Below are 27,898 nucleotides of genomic sequence, written 5' to 3'. Positions count from 1 at the left end.
AAAAGAAAAAAAAAGAAAAAAAAAAAAAGATTCTTGGCCTTGTTTAAGTAGCCTACCTTATTCACGTCCAACTCGGTTTCAAACTGCAAAAACAAGCAAGCACTTCAAATATTACAGCTTCCCCTCCCTCCTTACATATCTCTGCCTCTCTTAAGAAATTTTAGCCATCAATCTTCCAGAGGCTCCTCCATTGACGCAAGAGGATTATATATGAAGAGAAAAGCAACTTGTTTGAAGAGTTCTTCTTGGGAAGCTTGCTAGGTAGACAGAAAAGGAGAAGAAAAGCCAAGAAATGGCTGGAAATGATTGGATAAATGGGTACTTGGAAGCAATTCTAGATGTGGGAAGTAGTCTAAGGAAAAGAAATGATGGGCAGTTGAAGATTTCTAAGTTTGAAGACAGCAAACAAAAGGAAGACAAGTCTTTTAGTCCTACTAAGTACTTTGTTGAAGAAGTTATTAATAGCTTTGATGAATCTGATCTCCACAGGACATGGGTCAAGGTTAGCCTACTATCCATCCCCTTCCTTCTCCATCTATCTCAGTTCTTTTTTTTGAAAATTTAATTAAGGAGAAGAATTCTTTAATTAAGCTAAACTAAGGTATAGCTCCTTGTTGTTTTGTAGTTGTGATTAGCATTCTCTCTTATGTCCAGAAGAATGCTTAGGCTTGTTTTTAGATTAAATGACTTTCAATATGCTTAATATATTTCAAATTCTTAATTATGAAGCCTTAAGTATAAATTAATGGAATTTGAACTTTTTTGGGCTTTGGGTGGTTGGAGTTAAATGGAAAGGATGGGGATATGGAAGAAAAAGGAAGAGGGATGAATGTGAATAATGTGTAAATGTGGGCAGGTGATAGCAACAAGGAATACTCGTGAACGCAGTAACAGGCTTGAGAATATGTGCTGGAGGATTTGGCATCTTGCCCGTATGAAGAAAAAGGTCAGCCTCTTCTAGTTTCCTTTCTCCACTTTAATATATATAGTTTCTTCACAACACATGTCGTTTGTGATTTGGCTGACTCTATACCCTCTCATTAAGGTTCAATCTGGTTCACAAATTTAATACGTCTCTTTATATCCTTCACGAATGTTGAGAATGAAAGGTTTTGGATCCCTCCATTCTATGTGTAACTTTTCTACTTTATTTATAATTTATCGAATAGAATTGAAAAATTAATAAAAAAAATTATCTTTCTTAATATTTGTAAAAAAATGGAACGAAGGGAGTATGTAACATTCCAAAAACATAAAACTCCTGAAATTAAACTTCATACCACGATTCAGCACTCGTCCACTCTGAGGCAAAAGCCTCGCAATTGTATTCTCCGCTGTGTTTGTTGTTAGTTCACCGCACAAGAACTCCTATTAAGGTTTGGGGTGGGCATTTAATCGGTTCGATTTAAAGTCAAATCAAACTGAATAAATTGAAAATCAGAATTTAAGTATTTATAAAAATCAAATCGAATTAATTTTAATTAAAAATCAAATTAAATCGAATCAGTCTGATTTAATTTAATTTGATTTGATTTGTTTTAATTTTTATTAAATTTTTTATTTTTCACACTTTATTTTTAGTATTTTAAAATTTAATTAAAATATTTTAATTTTAATATGATCTAAATTCTATATATTATTGAAAATAATATATTATTATCACTAATCGGTTCGGTTTGATTTTTTTGATTTTTTCTGATCAAAACCAAACCGAACTAAAATAATCAAAATTTTTTAAATTAAAAATTGAACCAAACCGAACCAAAATGAATAAAAAAATTAAACTGAATTTTTAAATTAATTTAATTCAGTCGATTTTTTCGAACCGAATACGACTGACCCTAATTAGGGTCACTCAGTGAGAAATAATAGTATTTCATCTACTCTTATAAAACTAATATCGATGTTTGTATCTAAGCTTCTTAAGGGATATCAAAGGTAATATTTAATTGCAGATAGAATGGGATGATGCACAAAGACTTGCCAGAAGACGGCTGGAGAGAGAGCAAGGGCGTAATGATGCTGCTGATGACCTTTCTGAGCTATCCGAAGGGGAGAAGGAAAAGGGTGACACCAACCTTTCAGAACCTGTCAAGAACTTCAGCAGAATTAACTCAGATATGCAAATATGGTCTGATGAAGAAAAACCAAGGCGCCTATACATTGTGCTTATCAGGTTTTTCTACATGTTTATCTCAGCTAACTATAGTTTTTATGCTACAAAACCTGAATTATAGTCAACTACATATTTAAGAACTACTTAAATAGAAATGTACTGTGTGATTATGAAAATTACCATTACATTTACATTCACACTTAGTTATATTTTCTCCTGATTTTCTCCTACAGTATGCATGGTCTGGTGCGTGGAGAGAATATGGAACTTGGAAGAGATTCTGATACTGGGGGTCAGGTAATCATGCAAATGTTGCAAACTTAATCTGCTCATTTTAACTTACCAGGACTCTGGATTTTGCTGTGATTACAGGTAAAATATGTTGTTGAACTTGCTCGAGCTCTAGCCAATACAAAAGGAGTCTATAGAGTAGATCTCTTGACCAGACAAATCAGCTCCCCTGAGGTAGACTACAGCTATGGTGAGCCCATTGAGATGCTGGCATGCCCACCTGATGGAAGTGGCAGTTGTGGAGCCTACATAGTCCGCATTCCTTGTGGTCCCCGCGAGAAGTAATCAAAGCTTTCTTCTTATTTTGCAAGTTTAATTTTTTTTATCAAATATTGGTCTGACTGCAGCATCTATACAACAGGTACATACCAAAAGAATCACTCTGGCCTTACATACCTGAATTTGTAGATGGAGCCTTAAGCCATATTGTGAACATGGCTAGAGCTCTAGGGGAACAAGTTAATGGGGGGAAGCCAACTTGGCCATATGTAATTCATGGCCACTACGCTGATGCTGGGGAGGTGGCATCACATTTGTCCGGGGCCTTGAATGTGCCAATGGTGCTAACAGGACACTCTCTGGGGAGGAACAAGTTTGAGCAATTGCTTAAGCAAGGAAGGCTTTCTAAGGAAGACATAAACGTGACATACAAGATAATGAGGAGGATTGAAGCAGAAGAGTTGGGGTTGGATGCAACTGAGATGGTGGTAACTAGCACAAAGCAAGAGATTGAAGAGCAATGGGGCTTGTACGATGGGTTTGATATCAAGTTGGAAAGAAAGCTGAGGGTTAGAAGACGCAGAGGAGTAAGTTGCATGGGAAGACACATGCCAAGGATGGTGGTATGTATACTTTCTTATTCTCTGTGCATCATTTCTCACAAACAAGAATCACAAATACACAAAAAGGACCTAAGTTTCTAGTGAAAATTGCATCTAAAAACTAGATTATACGGCAAGAAAACTGCAGTAAATCAGATCAGTGTGTTTTTTATTTTCTTTCCATGATCATCAAAGCATTCAACAGGATATTTTCTGCAATACTGACAATAATACTTCAATGAGTACTTGTTTTCTGCTATATAGCTACTGCAAGTATAATGGCAAATGGATGTCATTCATAAAGCCTCCTTTTGTCAAAATAACCAGCTCACCTGTCCAAATGATTCTAGCATGCAGTGAACATAAATCAATAATCTGAACAATAGTTCATAGTTGCATCTTATCATTCAAGTACATGTTCTAATAATCATTTGGAATCAGGTTATACCCCCAGGCATGGACTTCAGTTATGTGACAACACATGATTCATTGGAAGGTGATCTCAAGTCATTAATTGGGCCTGACAGAACTCAAACTAAAAGGAATCTGCCTCCAATATGGTCCGAGGTTGTTATTCTCTTTCTCAGACTAAGAATTTCCTTCTAAACATAAAGTTCGTTGTTTCTAGATATCACCTACTTTGTCTTGCAAGAAAAAACTGTTAGTGTTACAGAATAAACCATTATTATAGCTGACCAAAAAAAAAAAAACTTCCAAAGTGATTGCCAAGGAAACTGCTGTGAAACATCCAGATGTCTGGGTGTATTGAATGAAGAAAAAGCAATTAATCAAATATCAGCTGCATTCCTTATTAATTATCTATTAAATTTCTAAATGCAGGTAATGCGGTTTTTCACAAATCCTCACAAGCCTACCATACTTGCATTGTCCCGTCCTGACCCAAAGAAAAATGTCACCACATTACTCAAGGCATTTGGGGAGTGCCAGCGCCTCCGTGAGCTAGCCAATCTGGTAAATTTATGTTTAACTTCAGTTTGATATGAAGCAGGTTCCACACTATCACCTTAGTGCCTAGTTCCTTAATCCCCATCTTCTTCTTGCAGACTCTAATACTTGGTAACAGAGATGACATTGAAGAGATGTCTAACAGTAGCTCAGTTGTTCTTACAACTGTGCTTAAGCTCATTGACAAGTATGATTTGTATGGTCAAGTTGCTTACCCCAAGCATCATAAGCAATCTGAAGTTCCTGACATTTACCGTCTGGCTGCAAAAACAAAGGTACATGTTTCATGACATATCTATCCCACTTTTTTCACACAAAAATTGAAAAATATACCATCCCCCTTTCCCCAAACCTCCACTGATTCTGCCTGAGCTACTACTCCTGTATCCATACAGCCATAAATATTCGCCAAGTTTATTGCCTAATAATTGCTGGCTTTGTCTCTTGAAGGGAGTTTTCATTAATCCAGCTCTGGTGGAACCATTTGGTCTCACACTCATAGAGGTAATCTTCAGGGCTGATATTCGTCATTTAAAAGGGCTTAATCCAATCATTTTAATTTGGTGCATGTTAGAGAAGTACACAAGATTTCTACCTTACTAATAGATAACAGTTTCTCACATCACATTCCAACATTTATTTTGCAGGCAGCTGCTTACGGTTTACCTGTCGTTGCTACCAAAAATGGTGGACCAGTGGACATTTTAAAGGTAAAGAACAACAAGACATCATATTCCAAATTTCTTGGATTTCTGCTCTTGTTCTGTTCTTCCTTCGTCTGGAAATCAATGGATTATAGCTAGTTAATGATTAAGCATTCATGAATATTTAACCCTTGAAATGAGTTAAAATAATAAACATACCCAATAAGTTTGGCTTCTCCATTAAACTGATATCTTTCAGACGGGCATTGCGTGTGCAATAAGTGAAAGCAGCTTTAATGGTCGCACCCGCTTCCAGTATTTCGAGGAAGCTAAGATTTTCAACAGAATTCCAGCTTTAAGAAGCCAACTTATCAATCAACCCTTTGTCTAAAGATACACTTCATTCTTTCCTATTTTCACACAGCAAAGCATATGAATAAATATTTCTGTTTCATTTACCTTGTCCTGTTTTTTTTTTTTTTTTTTTGGATTGCAAATAATCATAAAAAGCACTTTGCACCATAAATGGGCATCTTCTCAACTATCCACTTTGTGATCATGACTACCCAAGCTTTGCCCAATTTGGTTAAAGTTGTGCATACTCTTCTTGATTGGAATTTCAAAATATAGTGCTTGTAGATGATATAGACCAATCAACTCATGGAGTTTATTTCTGCAGGCTCTTAACAATGGCCTACTGGTGGATCCTCATGATCAGAAAGCAATAGCAGATGCACTTCTGAAGCTTGTTGCTGACAAAAACCTCTGGACTGAATGCCGAAAAAATGGCTTAAAAAACATTCATCGCTTTTCTTGGCCAGAACATTGCCGTAATTATCTCTCACACATTGAACACTGCAGGAACCGCCACCCAACAAGCCGTCTTGAGATCACACCGGTTCCAGAAGAGCCAATGAGTGACTCTCTAAAGGATGTGGAGGACCTGTCTTTGAGATTCTCTATAGAAGGCGATCCCAAGCTTAATGGAGAGCTAGATGCAACAACTAGACAAAAGAAACTAATTGAAGCCATTACCCAAGCTGCTTCATTCAATGGTAACACAAATGTTACATATAGTCCTGGCAGAAGGCAGATGCTATTTGTGATAGCTGTTGATTGTTATGACTGTAATGGGAAAAGCACCGAGACCTTCCAAGAAATTATCAAGAATGTGATGAAAGCTGCTGGATCATGCCTAGGGTTGGGCAGGATAGGCTTTGTACTGTCAACCGGCTCAAGTTTACAAGAGACAATGGAAGCTTTAAGATATTGCCCAGTGAATATAGAAGATTTTGACGCGATAATATGTAATAGTGGAAGTGAGATGTACTGCCCATGGAGAGACATGGTGGCTGATTTGGACTATGAAGCCCATGTGGGGTATAGGTGGCCTGGTGAGAATGTTAGGTCTATGGCAATTAGGCTAGCTAAGGTAGAAGATGGGGCTGAAGATGACGTACTCGAGTATGTTCAAGCAAGTGGTTCTAGGAGCTATTCATATATCATCAAACCAGGAGCCAAGGTAAGAGACTTGTTATGTTTAGAAAATTTTCTACTAATGGGAAGTAATATAGGGAAATAAACATTCCATCTAACACTTCTTAATGAAATCAGACTCGAAAGGTTGATGAAATCCGACAAAGGCTCCGAATGAGAGGCATTCGATGCAGCCTTGTCTACACACGTGCAGCATCAAGGTTAAATGTGATTCCATTATTTGCATCAAGGAAACAAGCCCTCAGGTTTGTTAGGCCTATTGTTTTACTGGATAATTTTTTTAAAGTCTACATTCAAATTTCAATTATGAAGTGTAAATAAGAAAAATTACACCTAAATATCAGCATGTTCTTGCAGGTATCTTTCAGTTAGGTGGGGAATCGATCTTTCCAAAATAGTAGTCTTTGTTGGAGAAAAAGGGGATACAGATTATGAAGAACTACTAGCTGGCCTCCATAAGACCCTTATTATGAGAGGTTCTGTGGAGTATGGAAGTGAGAATCTTCTTTGCGGCCAAGACGGCTTTAAAAGGGAAGATATTATCCCCCAAGAAAGCCCTAGCCTACGCTTTGTGGAGGAAAATTATGAAAACCTGTCTACAGCTTTAGAGACTCTAGGGATCAAGTGATGTTTATTCTTAAATAACCTTTCCTTCTTGTAATAGTTATCTGGGCATTTGCTTTCACAGGTAATTCAAAAGTGAAAAAGAATATATACGTTTACCATTGTATATCTCTTCCTAAATTTCAATTATATGTACATCTCTACCTAAATTTCAGTTAATTTTGCAGGAAATCATACAAAGGGCACCAGTTTCATGTTTCCTTCACTTTTCAGGGTACTAATTTTATTTATATGATGAGTAATATATATATGTGCAGGAAAGGATGGATGGTAGGGAGAAGTTGGTAGTGAATGAACAATACAGAGATACTAACGAAATATTAGAGATAGCTGATGTATTCACTTCCCACAAGGTTAGCAGATAGCAAAAAGAGTGAGGCACTTGTATTCTTTTCTTAACAAGCATCTTAAGACAAAGATACTTAGATTTTCCAACTTATTATTGCCACTAACTACAGTCAAATTGGCTTGTATCCATCCTGCACTATTGTTTAATAAGAAATAATGTTCTTGTCATGTTGCAAAATACCTACATAGTCATGATTCTAGTCTACGATTGATCGTCTGCCAATAATCCAATTTAGAAGGTCCAAATCACCAATGTCATGCAGAAAACTCCATTTCCACCTTGTATTCCACTCCACATGCACATTTAATCATATCAGAAATACCCTGCAAGAAGAAAAGCCTCTGAGATTAGAACCGGAAATTCTTAAGCAGGAAGGAGTGGGGGAAAAAAAGGTTGAAAAATCTTCAGAATTTTCTAGATAATCTATGGAAATTTCAACTTAATCAACCATCACACTTTCCATATTGTATCAGATCATGAAATTTCTGTAAAAGGCACAACATTCTTGTGGATGGATTCTACTTGTACCATTAAGAGGGCACTTTTCAACTTAATACCTAGCTCTATATTCTCTTGGAATTTCATGGTACACAGACAACGAAGCTAATAGCAATATTTACCTTGTGTTTCTCAATCTGGCCTTGCAGAGACTGCAAATACTCAAATTCTCCAGCTTTATCTGATAAAAGAGCTTTATATTCCTCTTCAAGTGTCTTAATGTCCATTGCCAGTAGCTCAGGCTACAGTCATCCAAACATTTAAAGTATCACAGATAAGAATGAGAAAAAGATACACAATCACATAATTAAAATCCATTCATCTTTTTCAGTTCAAAGGATTTGGAAGCTCAATTTTACCTAACAAACCTCATTAATGGATTATCTACTATATTTTTTTTGGACAGTGGGAACTGTGATATAATTGGTTTGTAGACAACTTATAAAGATAGTGCATTATTAAGAAGAGCAAAGCAGGTCTTTGAGTTGATTCCAAGAGATTATCATCTATTATACAATTAATTAATGACGCAAGCATGTATCTCTCTGCACAAACATACATGCACCACCACCAAGTAGAAAACTAACCTTGAACTCTTTTGCCTTGCACCTCACTTGCTCAATAGATTGCTTCACCTAGAATGACATAATGAAGACCCATTAAAGTTACAAAAAATCCAAGGGGGCCACATAAATTATGTGTTCCCAGAAATTAGATCTCTTCCAAGCATGAGGGTATGCATATGAAGAGAAAGAGTGTTGGAGGCATCAAAATTCTTGACTAAACTAGATTTTACATCCCATGTCCAACAATTGTGTATCACAATTTATTTTTTCCACTGGATAACAAAGACAATTTCAAAAAATCCGTTGGCAGCAACGAATATTAAAACATGTAAAGATAGAACATCGTATAGAGACAACTTAAACCTAAAGAAGCAAGCTCATTTCTTTCTCTTGGGTTCATTTTTGGACAGAGTTTAGGCACCTAAAATTAAACAAGCATCTACTTAAACTAATAATCATAGGTATAAATCACGTGATCAAAACTGAAATTTCTTAAACAAGCTAAAATTAGTGGATTCTAGCAAGTAAAAGACAAACTTAGTCTGAGAAGCAAACAGATATTTGGACAAGTAACCAAGTGGGTACCAAAAAAGAAAAAAATTCATTAACCAAGTAAAGGTTCAAAAGATTAGCAATTTGGCATGTATATCACAGCCAATAAAGACTCTGGTACAAATGATATAATAAGCGGAACAGAAGTATTTGAAGCAACCTTATTCTGCGTGGCAAGTTCAGATTTCCTCTGTGCAATTTCATCAAGCTTAGCTTTGGCAGAGTCCACTTTGGTCATTAGATTCTTCTTCCTTGCATTATTCCCCTGTTATTGCAACCATTACTTAGAAGATTGCAACTTTTTCTTAATTGATTCAAATTGTAAGAAGCTTGTTACTTGACTATCCATCTTGAGGCAGTCACCAATTGCAGACTTCCCTGCAAGATAAGTCCGATGTAGAAATGAAAGTGATGGATATTCCATTTAAAGAGGAAAATTAGACATTAGTAGACAATATAAATATGAAATGCAATAAGAAAATAATATTCTTGACAAGGGTCTTATTCGGACGTCATGTTAATGTAGATTAGGATGACATTTTGTAAAGGACATTTCCCTTTCTGTTTCTCTCTCCATTTCTTCACATGCTCTCCTGTCATTACTTGCCACCAAGGTAGAAATGTCCTAACATCAAATCCTTAGGCCTTTGAGATAAAACAAGGTTTAAGTTTCTGGGCCACATTAAGGACCATGCATGAGGTTAGCTTCGTGAACCTTGCCATATAATTCTCTAAGAGCTCTCTTAAAGTTCAAATTTTCTAAAACTTTTCACCATGTTAAAAAAGTCTCCCGCTTGCTTGCAACCCCTCAAAATATATATATTGCCCACTAAACACATTCCACCTTCACAGTTGAGATTCACAAAGTGCACCACCATGAAGAACTGCTAATATTAAATTGCCTACTGATAAACTTTTGAAATTGTATCAGTTCTGGCCAAAAGTTTAAATTAATTTAGAGGATCTCTTTGTAATTATAATTATAGTCAGCCTTATTTAACCGTTTGTCTAGAGTTATTTGTTTGAAAATTAAAATCCTAACATTAATTGGTAATATATAGCTTAACACAATAGTCTCATTTGTTATTCCGTTAAAATTCCAACCTACAAAATGTTTATTTTAGTTATTTTTTTCCTATAACTATCCAGGTCACAATTGGAAGGTTTGGCTAAAACTACAGAGAAGTAAAGTTTTCATTTTTATGGGCTCTTATAAAATATCAATTAAGTAAAATAACATAGAGAAGCAAGTCACCAGATTCTTTATCGACTTTTTGTTCTACAAGCTACAAATGTAAGTCAGAAACTTGGATAATTTCAGTAATTTCTTTTAATGCATATATCAGGACATCTAATCATTCTTTCCCACCAAATCCAGCAACTTAATGATGCATCTGAGATAAAATTTGAAATCGGAATTAATGATTCATTTTTACACATAAACCAGTAGCAGCAAGGTTGCAGTTCTATCGCGCAGGATTTATGTAAGTCGACACTCAAGTACTGCATCCCCTTAATAATATGTCAAAAATAGTGTACTTTTAACTCCTTTTGTTTGTAAAAATAGCCATACCTCCAGCTTCAGCTGCTTCCTCATCAAAATTATCCTTGACCTACATAATTTCAAGTTAGTGTTGTAATAGTGATAAAACCTACGCATAGATGTTTGGGACTCTTAAACATCATGATTCAAATGTGTAAATGACTGTTAAGAAGGTCAGGAAAAAGTAACAGCTATATCATCACAAGAAGAAGTCCTTCAACCAAGTTGCAATTATGTCCCAAGTCATGATGAGAATATGCAGCAAGAGATTGGAAAGAAATTCTGCTTTTGAAAATGATATTTCAGCAACAATATTGGTGAGTATTTCAGGATCCTGAAAGGTTAGCAATACACAGAAAGCTACCAGATAAAAAAACCTTAAAAGAAATTAATTGATTATTACTCCAGTTCCTTACTGTAATAGAATAGATTGGTAGAAGAATTTGTATATATTCTCCATTAAACAAGGCTGTTTATATACAGATTATAAAACCTTTTTAAAGGAAACTAATTTTGCTCCTAAAAGTCTTCTATCAATCAACTTCACGTAACTTATGGAAATTAGATTTTCTTGGAGGCAATGTGAAGATTAACTTGACTATTACACTAAAGTTTCATAGGTGATGCAACATCTGCCCTAACTTCTTTCAACAGATGATTTATACATAGAATTTCATAGGTGGATTGAATTATAGCTCTGTATTCTGACTCAGCACTAAATCTGGATATCACATTCTGCTTCTTACTTTTCCAAGACCCTACCTTTTCTCCAACAAACACACAGTAGTCTGTAGTGGATTTTCTATCACTTTTGGATCTCGTCCTGCCTAATTGGCATCCGAAAAGCACTCAACTAGAATATACCCACTATCATTGTAAAGTATACTGAGTTCATGAGCCCCTTTTAGATAACATAAAATTTATTCTAGAGCGGCCCAATATATTCACTGTACCTGCAAATATGAACTGACTCACAACACTTATTGCAAAAGCAATATCTGATCGAGTTATTATTGTAAGGTAATTTAACTTTCCAACCAACCTCCTGTATTCTCTGGATCATCGTAAAGGTCCCCATCATTCTTCGTGATATATATATATTAGGAATCATTGGTGTGCTACAGGGTTTACCTCCCAACTTCCCAGTTTCTATAAGTAAGTTACGGATATATTTTCTTTGAGATAAGAAAATTTCCTTTTTACTTCTCAAGACTTCTACTCTCAAAAAATACTTAAGTTGACGCAAGCCTTTGATATGAAAACTTGCATGCAAGAAAGACTTGAGAGAAGAGATTCCAGCATAATCATTCTCTTTAATGACAATGTCATCAACATATAAAATTAGGAGAATAATACCAGTATCTGAATGTCTATAGAAAACTAAGCAGTCACACTTTTTTTTTCAATCCAAATTCTTGAACAACTTCACTGAACTTGTCAAACTATGCATGGAGACTTTGCTTTAAACCATACAAAAATTTCTTCAAACGACATACTTTTTCATACTTTCCCTAACCAACAAGCCCTAGTTGTTGCTCCATATACACCTCATTTTGAAGGTTACCATGGAGAGAGGCATTCTTGATATTGAGCTGGTGTAACGGCTAATGCTGGGAAGCAGCTAAGAAAATGAACAGGTGAACCAAGGTCATTTTGGCCACAGGGGAGAAAGTGCCAAAATAGTCGACTCCATAGATTTATGCATATCCTTTAGCGACAAGACGTGCTTTAAGTCTTGCTACGGAACCATCTGAATTGGCTTTGACAGCAATCACCCATTTACAGCCCACTGCCTTCTTGCCTTGGGGTAAATCCATGAGTTCCCAAGTATGACTATCATTGAAAGTTTTGATCTCCTCAAGCATTATATCATGCCATCCAGAATGGGTCAGGGCCTCTTTAACTATCTTAGGTAAGGAAACAAAATCTAGAGAGGCAATTAAGACGGTAGAAGAGGGAGACAAATGATTATAAGATAAAAAGTTAGCAACATAATAGGTGGATTTACAGTGTCGTTTACCTTTGTAAAAACTAATGGGGAGGATAAGGTTACTTGATGGTGGATCCGATGACAAAGAAGATTCTGGCGCAGGACATGTACCATCAGGTATAGATCTTCTAAAGTAAACTTGAACTACTAGCGTTTGGCAAAAGGCTGAGTACTTGAAGACACCCCTTCACTAGGTTGTGAAGGAGAAAACAAATTAGTGGAGATTCCATTATCTAATGTGACACTATAGATGAGCGAAGAATTTTAGAAAGAATTTTTTATTCTATTACAATTTAATTGATCTTTATAAGATTTGAGTATTTATACATGTAGAAGGATAATATTTGTTGTATTTCACAATAGAGATTACAACCTATTTATACATAAGAGACGGTATTTAAACAGGAAGGAAAATCAAGTCTATAATTAAACAATCCCTAAGATTAAGCAACTGACCCATCTATTAATATTTACTTCCTATACTAACATATTTACTTCCTATAACCTATAACACTCCCCCTCAAGTTGGAGCATAAATGTTAATCATTCCCAACTTGTTACATATATAATCAACTCGAGTCTCATTTAGAGCTTTAGTGAATATATCTCCTAATTGTTCTCCAATTTGGATATGTCCTGTTGATATTATCTTTTGTTGGACCTTTTCACGAACAAAATGACAATCAATCTCGATGTGTTTAGTCCTCTCGTGAAATACTAGATTGGAGGCAATGTGGATAGCCGCTTGATTATCACACCACAACTTAGCAAGCATCGAATTTGTAAACCCAACTTCTTCCAATAGTTGACGTACCCGCAAGACTTCACAAACGGCTTGTGTCATGGCTCGACATTCAGGTTCAACACTAGAACGGGAGACCACATTTTCTCAGCTCGGTAAAGTGCCTTACACACATCATAAATACGGGAAATATTCCCTTTGCCAGAATATAGAAATTCCAAATATTCCATTAATTTTTTAACAAATTCACAGTGTTTAATAAGACTAATCACCTCAATATGAATAGAATTTCGAATCTGCAGAAACAAACAAGCATCATCCTTCATCCAATCTCTACGAGTTTCATCAATTGGAGGATCCTTGGTAAGATGATCATCCATTTCAATACTTCGTAAATAAACACGAATAGTCTTACTCTAATCCAAAAAATTAGATCTATTTAATTTGTGTTCCTTGATTTTAATCATCACAAGAATCACATCACTTACGGTGGTTTTAACTTCAGCCATAAGGACAACCAACCCAAAACAATCAAAATAAACAAAGGATCAGAAGAACAGTACCCGTGAACAGTACCGATGAACAGTTGCCGTGAACAATACCCGGTGAACAGTGCCCGATGAACAGAGCCCTAAGTTTCCAAATGTTACTCTTTATGGGTAACCCAAATGAAAGGAGCCCTAAGTCTCTAAATGTTACCATTTATTGGTAACCCAAATGAACAGAGCCCTAAGTCTCCAAATGTTACCCTTTATTGATAACCCAAATAAACAGAGCCCTAAGTCTCCAAATGTTACCCTTTATGGGTAACCTAAATGAACAGAGCCCTAAATCTCAAAAAAAAAAATTAAATCTCTATGGGTGAGGCTCTGATACCATATAGAAGGATAATATTTGTTGTATTTCACAATAGAGATTACAACCTATTTATACATGAGAGAGGGTATATAGGAAGGAAAATCAAGCCTATAATTATACAATCCCTAAGATTAAGCAACTGACTCATCTATCAATATTTACTTCCTATATTAACATATTTACTTCCTATAACCTATAAAAATACACAAAGAATCAGTCTAAAATAGAAATATTTATAATAAAAATAAAATTTTTATAATCAAGCCTAAGTAGGATATTAAATATCTGAATCCTCCTAATTAGGAACTTCCTAAGTTGGTCAATATTCCCCCTTAAGTTGGTGCATAGATATCACACATGCCCAACTTACAAACTAAGGTGTGATAGGTCTTGTTGCTTAGCCCTTTGGTAAATACATCAACTAGCTGTTTATCAGAAGTCACAAGACCTAATCTCAAGACACCATTTGTTAACTTCTCTTTAATGAAGTGCCGATCAATCTCTATGTGCTTCGTTCGGTCATGTTGAACCGAATTGTGAGCTATACTAATGCCAGTTTTATTGTCATAGTACAACAAGAGTTTGTCCCTCTCCAACAGTTTCAATTCCTCCAACAATTTCTGCAACCATAGGAGTTCACAAATACCTTGTGTCATCGCTCTACATTCCGCCTCAGCACTTGATCAAGTAACAACACTTAGATTTTTGCTTTTCCAAGTAACAAGGTTTCCTCCCACAAGTGTGCAGTAACTACTAGTCGACCTCCTATCATCAAGAGATCTAACCCAATCTGCATCTGTGAACGTAAACTGAGATGACCGTATTTAGAGAATAGGAGACCTTTTTCCAGGAGCAAACTTCAAGTATCGCAAAATGTGAAAAATAGTTTGCATGTGAAACTCACGAAGATCATGCATAAACTGACTGACTAAGCTGACTGCATATGCTATGTCTGGTTGAGTATGCGAAAGATAAATAAATCTACCTACTAACCTCTGATATCTATAATATCCACTAATTCACAAATCCCTCCTTGTAGCTTGTGATTGCTCTCAATGAGAGTTTCTACTGGTTTGCAGCCTAACATACCAGTTTTTTCTAAAAAATTTAGAATGTATTTTCTCTAAGAAATAAAGATTCCCTTCTTTGATCTAGCAACTTTGATTCCCAGAACATATTAAAGTTTTCCTAGATCTTTAATTTCGAACTCCTGAGCCAAAAACTTTTTCAACCGAGTCATTTTTTCAGTGTCATTCCCTTATCATTACTATATTATCAACATAGACTATAAGAAGAGTAATTTTACCCTTGTGATGTTTGATAAGTGGAGTATGGTTAGCATTGCTTTGTTGATAATCAAAGAAAATTATAGCTCTGCTAAATCGATCAAACCAAGCTCTGAGTGTCTGCTTTAACCCATACAAAGCCTTCTTTAACCTGTACAATTTTCCTTGTGTTTTTTCACCAGCAAATTCAGGAGGGATTTCCACATACACTTCCTCCTCTAAGTCTCCGTGAAAGAATACATTTTTCACATCAAATTATTATAGGTCCCCGTCAAGATTGGCAGCACAAGATAGTGTAGAATTTGAGAGGAATTTTTTATTCTATTCTGATTGAATTGATCTTTACAAGATTTAAGTATTTATACATAAAGAATCAACCTAAATTAGAAATATTTAAAATAAAAATAAAAATCTCTATAATCAAGCCTAATTCCAAAGATCTGAACCCTCCTAATTAGGAACCTTTCATGTTGGTTAACACTCCCCCTCAAGTTGGTGCATAGATATCACATATGTCTAACTTGCAAATCAAGTTGTGATAGGTCTTATTATTGAGCCCTTTGGTAAATATATCAGCTAACTGTTCATTGGAAGTCACATGATCTAATCTCAAAACACCATTTATTAATTTTGTTAAATTTGGTTAAATTTGGACCAGGCCTAACTCACCCCAAAAGCTAGCTCAAGGGGGAGGGGTGCCCATGGCCCATATAACGAGCACATTACCCATTTCCACAACCGATGTGGGATTCAACACACCCCTTCACGCCCAGAACTTTTACTGGTGCGTGACATATTTATAGGAGGCCCAACATTGGATGGAGAGGCTCTGATACGATGTTAAATTTGGACCAGGCCTAACTTACCCCAAAAGCTAGCTCAAGGGGGAGGAGTGCCCATGGCCCATATAAGGGGCACATTACCCCTTTCCACAACCGATGTGGGATTCAACAAATTTCTTTTTAATGAAGTGTCGATCAATCTCTATGTGCTTCGTTCAGTCATGTTGAACCGGATTGTGAGTTATACTAATGATAGCTTTTTTGTCACAGTACAAGAAGAGTTTGCCCCTCTCTAACAGTTTCAGTTCCTCCAACAATCTCTGCAAACATAGGAGTTCACAAACACCTTATGCCATTGCTCTATATTCCGCCTCAGCACTTGATCGAACAACAACACTTTACTTTTTGCTTCTCCAAGTGACAAGATTTCCTCCCACAAGTGTGCAGTACCCACTAGTCGACCTTCTATCATCAAGGGATCCAGCCCAATCTACATCTGTGAATGTGTGTATGCGGAGATGACTGTGTTTAGAAAATAAGAGATCTTTTCCAGGAGTAGATTTCAAGTATCGCAAAATGCGAAAAATAGCTTCCATGTGTGACTCACAAGGATCATGCATAAACTGACTAATTAAACTAACTACATATACTAAGTCTGGTCGAGTATCGAAAAGATAAATCAGTATGCCTATCAACCTCTGATATCTGCCAATATCCACTGATTCACCAATCCTTGCTTATAGCTTGTGATTGCTCTTAATAGGAGTTTATGCTGGTTTGCAATCTAACATACCAGTTTCTTTCAAAAGATCTAAAATATATTTTTCTGAGAAATAAAGATTTTCTTCTTTGACCTGGCAACCTCGATTCCAAAAAAATATTGCAGTTTTCCTATATCTTTAATTTCGAACTCCTGGGCCAAAAACTTTTTCAGCCAAGTCATCTCTTCAATATCATCCCCCGTCATTACTATGTTATCAACATAGACTATGAGAAGAGTAATTTTACCCTTGTGATGTCTGATAAATAGGGTATGGTCAGCATTGCTCTATTGATAGCCAAAGGAAATTATAACTCTGCTGAATCGATCAAACCAAGTTCTAGGTGACTGCTTCAACCCATACAAAGCCTTCTTTAGTCTGCACACTTTCACTTGTGTTTTTTCATTAGCAAATTCAGGAGGGATTTCCATATACGCTTCCTCCTCCAAGTCTCCGTAGAGAAATATATTTTTCACATCAAATTATTGTAGGTCCCAGTCTAGGTTGACAGCGCAAGATAGCAATACTCTGATTGAGCTCATTTTGGCAACAAGGACAAATGTCTCCTGGTAATCCACTCCATAAGTTCGAATGTCTCCATTATTAACTAGTCATCATTGCTCTCTTCCAATTATAATCTTTGAGAGCTCCCTTTCAATCCTGTGGGATAGACACAAAGGAAATAGATAAGACAAAGGCTCTATAGAATGGAGACAAAAAATCACAAGAGAGAAAGTTAGAAATAAAGTGTTTTGTGCAAGACCTAACTCCTTTTCTTTAAGCAATTGGTTTATCTAGATCATCAATGGGCTCAAGGTTTAGAGATGACTCATCAAATGGAGAAGATGAAGATTTATGACACTGAGTAGGCTGCACAATGACTTTTTCTACTTTTGTTTGTCTCTTCTTGAGTATCTCCTTAAATGTAGTTTATCCAAACTCCCAATTTGGTTACCAATAGTCTCCCCCTATATAGTAGTCTCTTGATCACCAATAGTCTCCCCCTGTATAGTAGTTTCCTCTAGAGTAAAACATTCTAGAATTATAGGACTAGGCATCATCTCTTCTCTTTCATTGTCCTCCCCTGAAGAGGTGATGGGGTAGTACTGAAGTAAGGTTTAGTCTCTCTAAATGTAACATCCATACTGACAAAGTAGTTTTCAGATGGAGGATGGTAATATTTATAACCCTTCTGTGTGAAAGAGTGTCCAATAAACACATCTTTAAGAGCCCTCGGATCAAGCTTCCCACCTGTCATCCAAACATCTTTGGTGAAACAGTATAAGCATTTTTCTCTTGCAGTACCTCCAAAGGGCTTTTAACAGCAAGAGCTTTGACAGGCATTTTATTAATGAGATAAGTTGCGGCTAAGACTGCATCTCCCTAATAGATTTTTAGAAGATTCATGGTAAAAAGGAGAGATTTGGCTACTTCCAATAGATGCCTTTTTTTTTTAGCAACACCATTTTAAGCACTAGTGTAAGGACAACTAGTTTGATGTAATATCCCATTAGATTCCAAATAAGTAGAAAAACGTCCATCCATGTACTACGTGCCATTATCAATTTTCAAAACTTTTATCTTAGCAACAAATTGAGTACAAACCGTCTTATGAAAAGATTGAAAGCAAGAAAACACATCCCTCTTTGCCTTTATCAAATACACCCAAGTCATACGAGTGCAACAATCAATAAAAGTAACAAACCAATGATTATCAGATAGTGAAACCATTTGAGTAGGTCCCCAAACATCATAATGGATAGTCACAAAAGGGATCATACTCTTATTGTTACTTGGGGGATAAGAGGTTTTTGTATGCTTGGCGTACTCACAAGCATCACAAACTAAAGAGTCACACTGAGGCTTGAAAAATAAATTAGGATAAAGTTTCTCTAAAACAAAGAAAGATGAATGTTCTAACCATCGATGTCACTATATGATTTCCTAAATTGACATCTCGATTTCTTCCAAAGAGAGCCCAAGGTGAATTCAAACTCAGATTCCCTTCTAACATATATAAGCCATGTGCAATCTACCATTGCCAATCCTCTTCCTAGTTTAAAAGTTTTCAATAACACAATAGTCAGGAAAAAATTCAATTTTACAGTTAAGTGCTTTGGTGAGAGCATTAATAGGAAAATGAGGAACATGAAGAACAGATGATAGCTTAATATTTGGAGTATAAACAATAGAACCGATTCCATAGATAAGAGTGAAAGAACCATCTGCGATTCTGACAATGTCTTTTCGTAGACATGGAAGGTAATTAAGGAAACTTTCAGAGGAGCCCGCCATGTCTATTTGCACCAAAATCAATAATCCATGAAGCAGAACCAAGAGACGAAATAAAAGCATTATCAGAAGTTTTTACATTACCCATACAAGTCACTGCCATTTCAAAAAAAAAAAAACCTTTTTCTATCAAAAACAATGGAAAATTAAGCAGATCAAAGGCGTGATGTGAAGACGAGTCTGCCGGAAAGAATCACTACCGGAAAAAACCACCGGAACAAATTTAAAAGACCAACAAAAATACCAATGGAATTAGTAGATCAAGAGACAGAATTCCCAAGTGGCAGAATACCCAAACAGTAGCCACCAAAGCCAAATCCAAAGCTACTAAGGCTTATCACCTTAAACGGAGTACCAAACCTCAAAACATCAACCAAGGCTGCAATAGCCAAGCCGAATTGACACTAGAAGAGGAGATGGAGCCTCCGGATCTCGCCGAAAAAGGACACACGCGCCGGCGTGTGGCGTCGGAGCGATGAGAGGGAAGGAGCGTGTGGGCTACACGCACTTCGTCCGGTCACCGGAATTGGACAGGAGGCCAATCTTGGGCCACAATTTTGATTGGTAGGGGTGGTGACACAAATAACTCACCCTAAACAGGTGATCTAGAGATGGCAGATTTGAGACACAAGAAGCTATCGTAAAAAATTTTAAATTGACAGACCGAAGCTGCAAATCTGAGAACCTGGCTCTGATATCATGTAGAATTTGAGAGGAATTTTTTATTCCATTCTATTTAAATTGACATTTACAAGTTTTGAGTATTTATACACAAAAAATCAACCGAAATTAGGAATATTTACAATAAGAATAAAATCTCTTAAATCAAGCCTAATTAGAATCCCAAAAATTTGTATCCTCCTAATTAGAAACCTTCTATGTTGGTCAAAATCTATCTATCTACAAATCTTCACTACTTATTTGTCAAAGAAAACTATGTTTGATGCCTAGTTTTTTTTATTAAACTTACAATATGAGTAATTATTCTTTAATATCTGTTATTTTAGCTTTAAATTAATTATCGGTAATGATCAATGATGTATTTAATGTCTTTTATTTGATGTATTTATGCTCATTATTTGGTTATGTATCTTAGTTGTACTCATATCATTAAACATCCCTTCATTCTATAAACGTAGCAAATTTTTTTGAAAAATTTGTATAGTGATAGACTGTTACTTTTATGTTACAGCCGTTATAGTCTTGTTCCCTTATCTGGGGCCACAACCGCAAACACGGCCACGATCGCGATTCAAATCCATGATGTCTAGTTTCTTCAGAGGTCATGTCTAAAAGTCTTTCATACGTAAGTTGTGCTGTCTTTGAGAATAATTTTTATTTAATTATAATTGCTTATAAGGAAAAGAAAGGAAAACAAATTTAGAAGGAAAATACCAAAGCATTCTCTCCCATTTCAATGCCAATTTTGTGACAAGTGACCCAATCCTGACCAAAGCAAAAGTCAGGCCATAACTTGCAGCTCAAAATATAGAACATAGAGGATAGAAATTTACACAATCGCTTAGAGGGCTTTGGAAATAGAACCTGTTGTTGCTGTAGTTTGGAATTAATATCATCTGCAACCTTGATATAGTGGGCACTGTTGTGGTAAACACATTATAGTTCCATCAGTATTATCACATAGAAACTGCAGTTCAACGATTTTAATTTCTTTCTTTCAGTACCTCTTGTTTATGAGCTTGGAAGATAGACCGACTCTTTCCTGTTGAATGAGCTCCAGTGTCTGCATGTTAACAACATTAGTTAGGGATAAAATAAGAATAGACAAGTTTAAGTGCTTGTTTCTTGACAGATCAGCTAACCAACTTAATCATTACTCATGCACATGGTATCCCTTCAACTGCAGCCTGTATCTATCTGCCTTAAAATCCCAGTGCATTGAGGTAGTTTTAGAGCTCAACATTTTCATACAAATATTGCTGCAATATTGACTGCCCTCATCATCCAGATCGAATTCCTAAACCTAAAAAAATTATAGCCACACATTTCCAGTATTGTGATTGTGGTAACATCAAGAATGTAATTACAGTGTATGTGTATTAAATGTTCCTCAGCAAATCAAGAATTGACCAACTTATTTATTTCCTTGACCAAATGAATGATCATGCCCATGCTATCCCCAAGTGCAACCTATCTCTACTGGCAAGTGCCAACTTTTTCAGGTAATTTTAGAACTCAATAATCTCACAAGTACATAATGCAGTATTAAGACTCTTAAGAGCCCCCATCATAGAGTCTTAAATAAATTTTATCAATAAATAAATTTTACTTGGTCAGTGCATTAATTACTGAACTTGATTGCATATACCAGTTGACTGGTTTTTGCTTGCTCCATGTTAGAGCGTGAACATAATCTGTATATAATTAAACGAGATTACTTAATCATAGGCTAATTAATACTAATTAATTGATAGAGAAGTTTTAAGAATTACCTTAACAAGGCCTTATAATCTATATATAAATACACTTACTTCAATAGAGAAAACACACAGAAATTGCCTAATTGTTCCTTATATAATTATATGGTATCAGAGCCTTTAGCTAATTTTGGGTGTCTACTCTTTGGGTTTCTCAGATTGAGAAATTGGTTGTCGTGTCATCAAGTTTGGGTGCCCGTTTGGTCTCACCTCTGGCACAAGGAGAGGCACAGCATTGTTTCTAGTTGTTCCCCAAAAAACGGTGACCGGAGCTGCCGTGAGTGGCGCTCATGCGCTGATCAAAGTTTCGGCCTCAATTTCACGCGATGGCTCATGGGAGCGCATGTGGTGTCCGTTTGTCCTCTGGTTCCTTCCCCGATGATCACCCAGCCATTTCCGGCACGTCTTCAATGGAACTCCAACCATCCGATGTTGATTAGGAAGTGTTCTTCGGTGGCAGCCTACTATTCACTGGGTTAGGTGTTGCTGTCCACCAAGTTTGGCCTCCTTTTTTGCTGTGAACAGGTTAGGTTGTCTTCCTTTAATTTGTTTTAAGGTGTAGGAGTATAGCATTTTGGTTGAAATGGCTTCTAATAGTAAAGCCCATATTACTGAAATTATTCCAATGCCTACTAAAATTACAAAACATAGGTTGAAAGGGTCCACTCCAGTAACGACTATCACTCAGACAAGTAAAACTTATTTTATTTTCTCTTTACATAAATGGGTCATTAATTATAATGCCACGGATCACATGACAAGTAATCCAAATATTTTTGCCAATTTTCGATAACATAAAACACATTCTCCTGTTACTATAGCTATAATGTTGAGGGTTATAGGACTGTTAAACTTACTCTTTTTATTACTCTATCGTCTATGCTAAATTTATCTAATCTTGCTTTAATTTAATCTCTGTGAGTAAAATTATAAAAAACCTAAATTGTTGTGTTTCTTTTTTTCCTAATCATTGTCTCATTCAAGAACCATATCTGGGAGTCTTTACATTTTGGATGCATGAGTGCCTCAGTCTGTTGCTTATTCTAGTGTTATGTCTCCGTTCGAAACACATTATCGGTTGGGACATCCTTGTTTACCGGATTTGAAAAAGTTATACCCTCAATTTCATGACGTATCTTCACTGAAGTGTATGTCATGTCATTTTGCAAAATATCATTGAAGTTCTTTAACTCCTAAAGTCAATAAACGAGTTGAGTCTACTTTTGAATTAGTTCATTCGGATGTTTGAGGACCATGTCGGATTAGGTCTAAGACTAAATTCAGATATTTTATCACTTTTGTGAATGATTTCTCCAGAATGACTTGGATTTATTTATGAAGCATCGCTTGGAAGTGTTTTCTCCTTTCTCTGCCTTTTGTGCTGAAATCAAGACTCAATTTAATATTTCTATGCAAACTTTGCAAAGCTACAATGATAAAAAAATATATATCAGAATCATTCCAGGCTTATATAACTCAACATGGTATTTTTCACCAATCATCATGCATTGATACACCCGCTCAAAATGGGGTAGCTAAAAGGAAAAATCGACATCTCCGCTTGAGCTTTGTTATTTCAAATGCAAGTTCCTAAGCAATTCTAAGCTGATGTTGTTTCTACTGCATACTTCCTCATTAATCACATGCCCTCCACTGTACTAAATGTCCTCTTTCCTAAAAAACTATTATTTCCTCTGGAACCACGACTTTTGGCAACACTTGCTATATTTGGAATGTCAGATCTCATGTGACTAAACTTGATTCTAAAGCTTTAAAGTGTATTTTTTTGGGATATTCTCGCCTTCAGAAGGAGTATCAGTGTTACTCTCCAGAGCTTAACAAATGTTTGGTCTCAATAGATGTAGCCTTTTCCGAGCAAATTTATTTTTATCCTGTTGCACAAACCTCTACTAGTTAGGGGGAGGATGATAAGTGGCTCATCTATAGAATCACATCTGATAGTGGGAACTCCTCAAGTGTGCCTTCTGTTGCACAATCTGATGATAACATTCCTCCTAGTACTCAGCCTCCTATTAAACCGCTAATTATTCAAGTTTACTCTCGAAGACCAATACCTGATAATACATGTCCTGCACCAGAATCTTCTTCGCCATCCGATCCACTATCGAGTGACCTTGACCTCCCCATAGGTAAATGACAGTGTAAGTCTATTTTGTTGCTAACTTTCTTCTTATGATCATTTGTCTCCTTCTACCTCCTTAATTGTCTCTCTAGATTCCATTTCTTTACATAAGACAGTTAAAGAGACACTGGTCCATTCTAGATGGCACGATGCAATATTTGAGGAGATCAAGACTTTAGATGAAAATCATACTTGAAAACTAGTTAATTTACACTCTGGCAAGAAGGCTGTAGGCTGTAAATAGGTTTTTGCCATCAAAGTCAATCCAGAAGGTTCTGTAGCAAGGTTAAGGCCCGTCCTATCACTAAAGGCTATGCACAAACCTATGGCGTTGACTATTCTGACACTTTTTCTCCTATAGCCAAAATGACCTTGATTCACTTGTTCATCTCTCTAGTTGCTTCTCAGCATTGGCCTTTACACCAATTAGATATCAACAATGCATTTTTTCATAGTGGCCTCTAAGACGAGGTGTATATAGGGCAACCACCTAGATTTGTTGCTCAAGAAAGTATGAAAAAGCCTATTGTTTGAAGAAATCTTTGTATGGTTAAAGCATAGTCCTCGTGCATGATTTAGCAAGTTCAATGAAATTGTTCAAAATTTTGGGTTGAAAAAAGGCAAGTGTGACCACTCAATCTTCTATAGAAATTCATTTACTGTTATTATTCTCCCTATTGTATATGTTGATGACATTGTCATTACAGGAAATAATAGTGCAAGGATCTCTTTACTCAAATCCTTCTTGCATGCGAGTTTTCATACCAAAGACTTGGGTCAACTTAAGTATTTCTTGGGAGTCAAAAACTTGAGAAGTAAAAAGAAAATTTTGTTGTCTCAAAGAAAGTATATCCTTGATTTACTTGCAAAAACTGGAAAAACGTGAGCTAAACTATATAACACACTAATAATTCCTAATATAAGTCTCACAAAAGATGACGAAGACCCTTATGATGATCCAGAGAGGTACAGGAGGTTGGTTGAAAAGCTGAACTAGCTTATGATGATGACTCGGCCAGATATTGATTTTGCATTAAGCATTGTAAGCCAATTCATGTCTGCATCTACGAAACATTGGGCTACTCAAGAATAAATTTTATGTTATCTAAAAGGAACCCCTGAAATTTGTATACTCTACAGTGATCATAGGCATATTGCAATTGACTATTTTTCTGATACTCTACAGACTACTGTGTACTTGTTAGAAGAAACCTAGTATCTTAGAAAAGTAAAAAGCAAAACGTGGTATTCAGATCCAGTGTCGAGTCAAAATACAAAACCATAGCTCAATCCACTTGTGAGATTCTATGGATAAATCATCTGCTGAAAAAACTTAGTATGGATGTTGCGTCACCCATGAAACTTTAGTGTGATAATCAGGCTACTCTTTATATTGCTTCCAATCCAGTATATCATAAACGGACTAAGTATATTGAAGTTGATTGTCATTTTATCCATGAGAAAATTCAAGAAAATTTAATTTCCACCAGTTATATGAAGATAGAAGAGCATCTGGGTGATTTACTCACCAAAACTTTAAATGGGTCTCGAATAGAACATCTTTCTAACAAGTTGGACATGAGAAATATCTATACTCCAACTTGAGGGGGAGTGTTAGAGTGTAAACAAATTTTGTACATAATTAAAGCAAATTACGTAATTATAGACTAATTGATGGAGGATTATAGACTAATTGATACTAATTGATTGAGGATTCTCAGGAGTTACCTTAATAAGGCTTTATAATCTGTATATTAACACACTTGCTTCAACAGAGAAAACACGCAGAAATTGTCCAATTATTTTTTGTCTTGTTACACTCCACATGTACACTTACAGTTACAATGGAAGAAAAGCCGGGTGGACAGAAAGATTTCATGTGGACCTTATACTTTCAATTGTGATGGCTCCATTATTGGACTTTACAGTGTGTATAATTTGTGTGCCGTTTTCACTTTTATTTTTCCATGTTTCCATCTTTTGCATAAACTACTTACGTTTAAACTTCAAGATAATCTCAAAATACCTGGTAAAGGGTAGATGAATCAGACTCCATAGAAGCAATCTTCCTTTGTTTTTCCATTATCTGCAAGCATATTTGTCCTTTTGCCTGTATCATCTTCTCAATTTCTTCTTTAAGTTTCTTTGTCTCTGATTTTGCTGCAAAAATAATGGAAAAGGTTCATGGAAATTTAGCAATCATATCTCATTATGAATGTTGTCCGTTAATTCCTGAATGTTGGGCCTTAAGCATTTCATTCCATCTCACTATTGTTAAATTGCAATCATAAACCGAGCACCTACACATGCAAGCAATTTTTATTAGCTTTGTGCATTCTAGGTAATTGAGCATTTCTGTGATGATTGACGAATATCAGAAAACTTATTTGGCATCAATCTTTATGTCCTTTACAACGGCTAAGATTTAAACATTCCAAAAATAGATTTATCTTGAACTTAAAGTATGCATCAATATTTTTTACAGTTCCAAAACAGAAAAAAAATTCTTTATTCATGTGATGTCTGATGATAAATTAAAATGCAGAGCAGAATATTATTTCTGGTTCATCAACTTCTACAGTAAAGGCCACAATTATTATTTATTACTACAAATCACAGTCAGTGTTCGTATTCTTTCTTCTTAAATTAGTCATCCATATTGAACTTAAAATTCTCAATATAAGAAATAAGGCCTAAGTTTTGCAAATATAAATTTTGATATTAAAAAATAGTAAACAAGAATACCAATAATAAATATAAGCTTGAAATTGCACAAAATATTTGAAGTCCAAAGATTTGGAGTAGTGAAGGACAAGAGAAAAAGAAATACACATTTCAACCAAGCATATGAAATTATATTTGAAATCATACTTTTTAATAGATATTTCAAATTCATCCTCAAAATATGTCTTATCAATATTTAAAAACCATTCTATTGTAACTCTATCCAGCTAAAGAAAATCTATACATCAGATCTATATATCTCCAATCGACTAATTTTAGCGCGCAAAAAAGGTGCGAAGAAGTAACACATTTAGGGATATAAACGGGTAGTTACTCGTGAAAATTAAACTATACTCGAACCCGATTTATATTAGTAATATCTGAACCATTCCGAACCCGATTAAAAATTAATTTAAACTATCCGAATCCGTCCCAAACCCCGATTATTATTATCTGAATAAAACTCGAACCCGTTTAATCTTATATATTTTAATTAATAATTTATATAAAAAATATTTTTCATTAATAATTTTCATTTAAAAAATCTAATATTTCTAAAGAATATTTAAATTTAAATTTTTAATAAAAATATATAAAAAAATTTATAAATAAAATATATTTTTTATATTAAATTAATTATTTATATAAACGGGTTCGGTAGTGAACCGAATCCGATCCGAACCCGCCCACAATGTATATTATTTTTAAAACCCAAACCCATACCAAACCCGATTATGACTTCGTTCCATTAGGATTCGGTCGGATCGGATACCCAAAAATACCCCATCCTTTGCCATCCCTAAACACATTGCCAAAAATCAGATGTAACAGCGAAAATAACTAGGAACCTACACTAAAAAAAACAATTGGAATTTTCATAGAAATGCATCATTCTGTATACATGTATGTACGTAATATTAAAAGGAATAAATAAATAAGGAGAACTACCAGATTTGATATCAGTTTCCGTGGTTTGAATGGTGGCGATCTGCGTGTGCTCTTCCACTGATACCTTAGCTGCCTGATCTTCCACTTCTACAAAAATTCACTCGCATACGCAAATAAATACAAACTAAATGCTTCCTTAGTAAGGATTTGTGTTTGATTTCAGATATTCATGTAGAGAGACAGGCCAGATACCGTTCATTTGAGAGCGTAGAGTCTTCATGTACTGCAAGTATTCCTCCATCTTCGAATCCCAATTTCCACACGAATACCAGAGAGAATTAATGTTGTTGAGAATTGAAAGTTGAGATTCTTGAAGGAAACCAGATAATCAATCGCACTCAATTAGTACAGAGAAATGAACCGATTCTAAAAGGAGGGAAACCTTTTGGAGGGAAAAAAAACAATGGAGGAGAAAGAGCAGAGCAAATTGATTCCGAGGCTTGGGCAAGTATGGTCCCAACGCCAAT

General features: G+C 35.6%; 2 protein-coding genes across 5 annotated transcripts; one reads left to right on the top strand and one right to left on the bottom strand.

The window, feature by feature from the left end:
* Nucleotides 1–71: 71 nt before the first annotated feature.
* LOC110606036 (probable sucrose-phosphate synthase 4) lies at nt 72–7,382 on the top strand. Of its 3 annotated transcripts, none has more exons than XR_002486474.2 (15): nt 72–502; nt 857–946; nt 1,956–2,176; nt 2,350–2,413; nt 2,489–2,688; nt 2,769–3,249; nt 3,670–3,795; nt 4,069–4,200; nt 4,293–4,469; nt 4,645–4,698; nt 4,842–4,904; nt 5,518–6,360; nt 6,453–6,580; nt 6,693–7,023; nt 7,217–7,382. XR_002486474.2 is itself a non-coding variant. In XM_021744762.2 (14 exons), the coding sequence occupies exons 1-14, from the start codon at nt 293–295 to the stop codon at nt 6,961–6,963; spliced, it is 3,060 nt and encodes a 1,019-aa protein (XP_021600454.1). In that variant the 5' UTR covers nt 72–292; the 3' UTR covers nt 6,964–7,065. The 3 variants fall into 3 exon arrangements, 1 of the variants encoding a protein (XP_021600454.1); XR_002486475.2 differs by lacking the exon at nt 7,217–7,382 and adding an exon at nt 7,127–7,157; XM_021744762.2 differs by lacking the exon at nt 7,217–7,382 and having other exon boundaries at nt 6,693–7,065.
* LOC110606037 lies at nt 7,319–27,898 on the bottom strand. Of its 2 annotated transcripts, XM_021744764.2 has the most exons (12): nt 27,624–27,898; nt 27,432–27,518; nt 25,786–25,919; nt 20,864–20,922; nt 20,724–20,778; nt 20,574–20,624; nt 10,498–10,537; nt 9,262–9,302; nt 9,085–9,189; nt 8,394–8,441; nt 7,929–8,048; nt 7,319–7,631 (listed from the first exon to the last, which is right to left on the bottom strand). In XM_021744764.2, exons 1-12 carry the CDS (start codon nt 27,670–27,672, stop codon nt 7,563–7,565), a joined length of 858 nt encoding a protein of 285 aa, XP_021600456.1. In that variant the 5' UTR covers nt 27,673–27,898; the 3' UTR covers nt 7,319–7,562. The 2 variants fall into 2 exon arrangements, with proteins under 2 accessions (XP_021600456.1, XP_021600458.1); XM_021744766.2 differs by lacking the exon at nt 20,574–20,624.

Source organism: Manihot esculenta, chromosome 18, assembly GCF_001659605.2.
Source record: "Manihot esculenta cultivar AM560-2 chromosome 18, M.esculenta_v8, whole genome shotgun sequence".
Lineage (NCBI taxonomy): Eukaryota > Viridiplantae > Streptophyta > Magnoliopsida > Malpighiales > Euphorbiaceae > Manihot > Manihot esculenta.
The sequence above is the reverse complement of the archived record's forward strand: the minus strand, read 5'-3'. Positions and strand labels throughout refer to the sequence as shown.

Bases quoted from the DNA above. Each gene is read 5' to 3' on its own strand.
- LOC110606036 (XM_021744762.2), top strand. From the start codon at position 293: ATGGCTGGAAATGATTGGATAAATGGGTACTTGGAAGCAATTCTAGAT. The intron at 3,250-3,669 runs GTATGTATACTT...ATTTGGAATCAG, and splicing joins GACACATGCCAAGGATGGTG to GTTATACCCCCAGGCATGGA. The intron at 4,699-4,841 runs GTAATCTTCAGG...TTTATTTTGCAG, and splicing joins TTGGTCTCACACTCATAGAG to GCAGCTGCTTACGGTTTACC.
- LOC110606037 (XM_021744764.2), bottom strand. From the start codon at position 27,672: ATGGAGGAATACTTGCAGTACATGAAGACTCTACGCTCTCAAATGAAC. The intron at 25,920-27,431 runs GTAGTTCTCCTT...TTATTTTTGCAG, and splicing joins GGAAACTGATATCAAATCTG to CAAAATCAGAGACAAAGAAA. The intron at 9,303-10,497 runs GTATGGCTATTT...CTTATCTTGCAG, and splicing joins GGAAGCAGCTGAAGCTGGAG to GGAAGTCTGCAATTGGTGAC.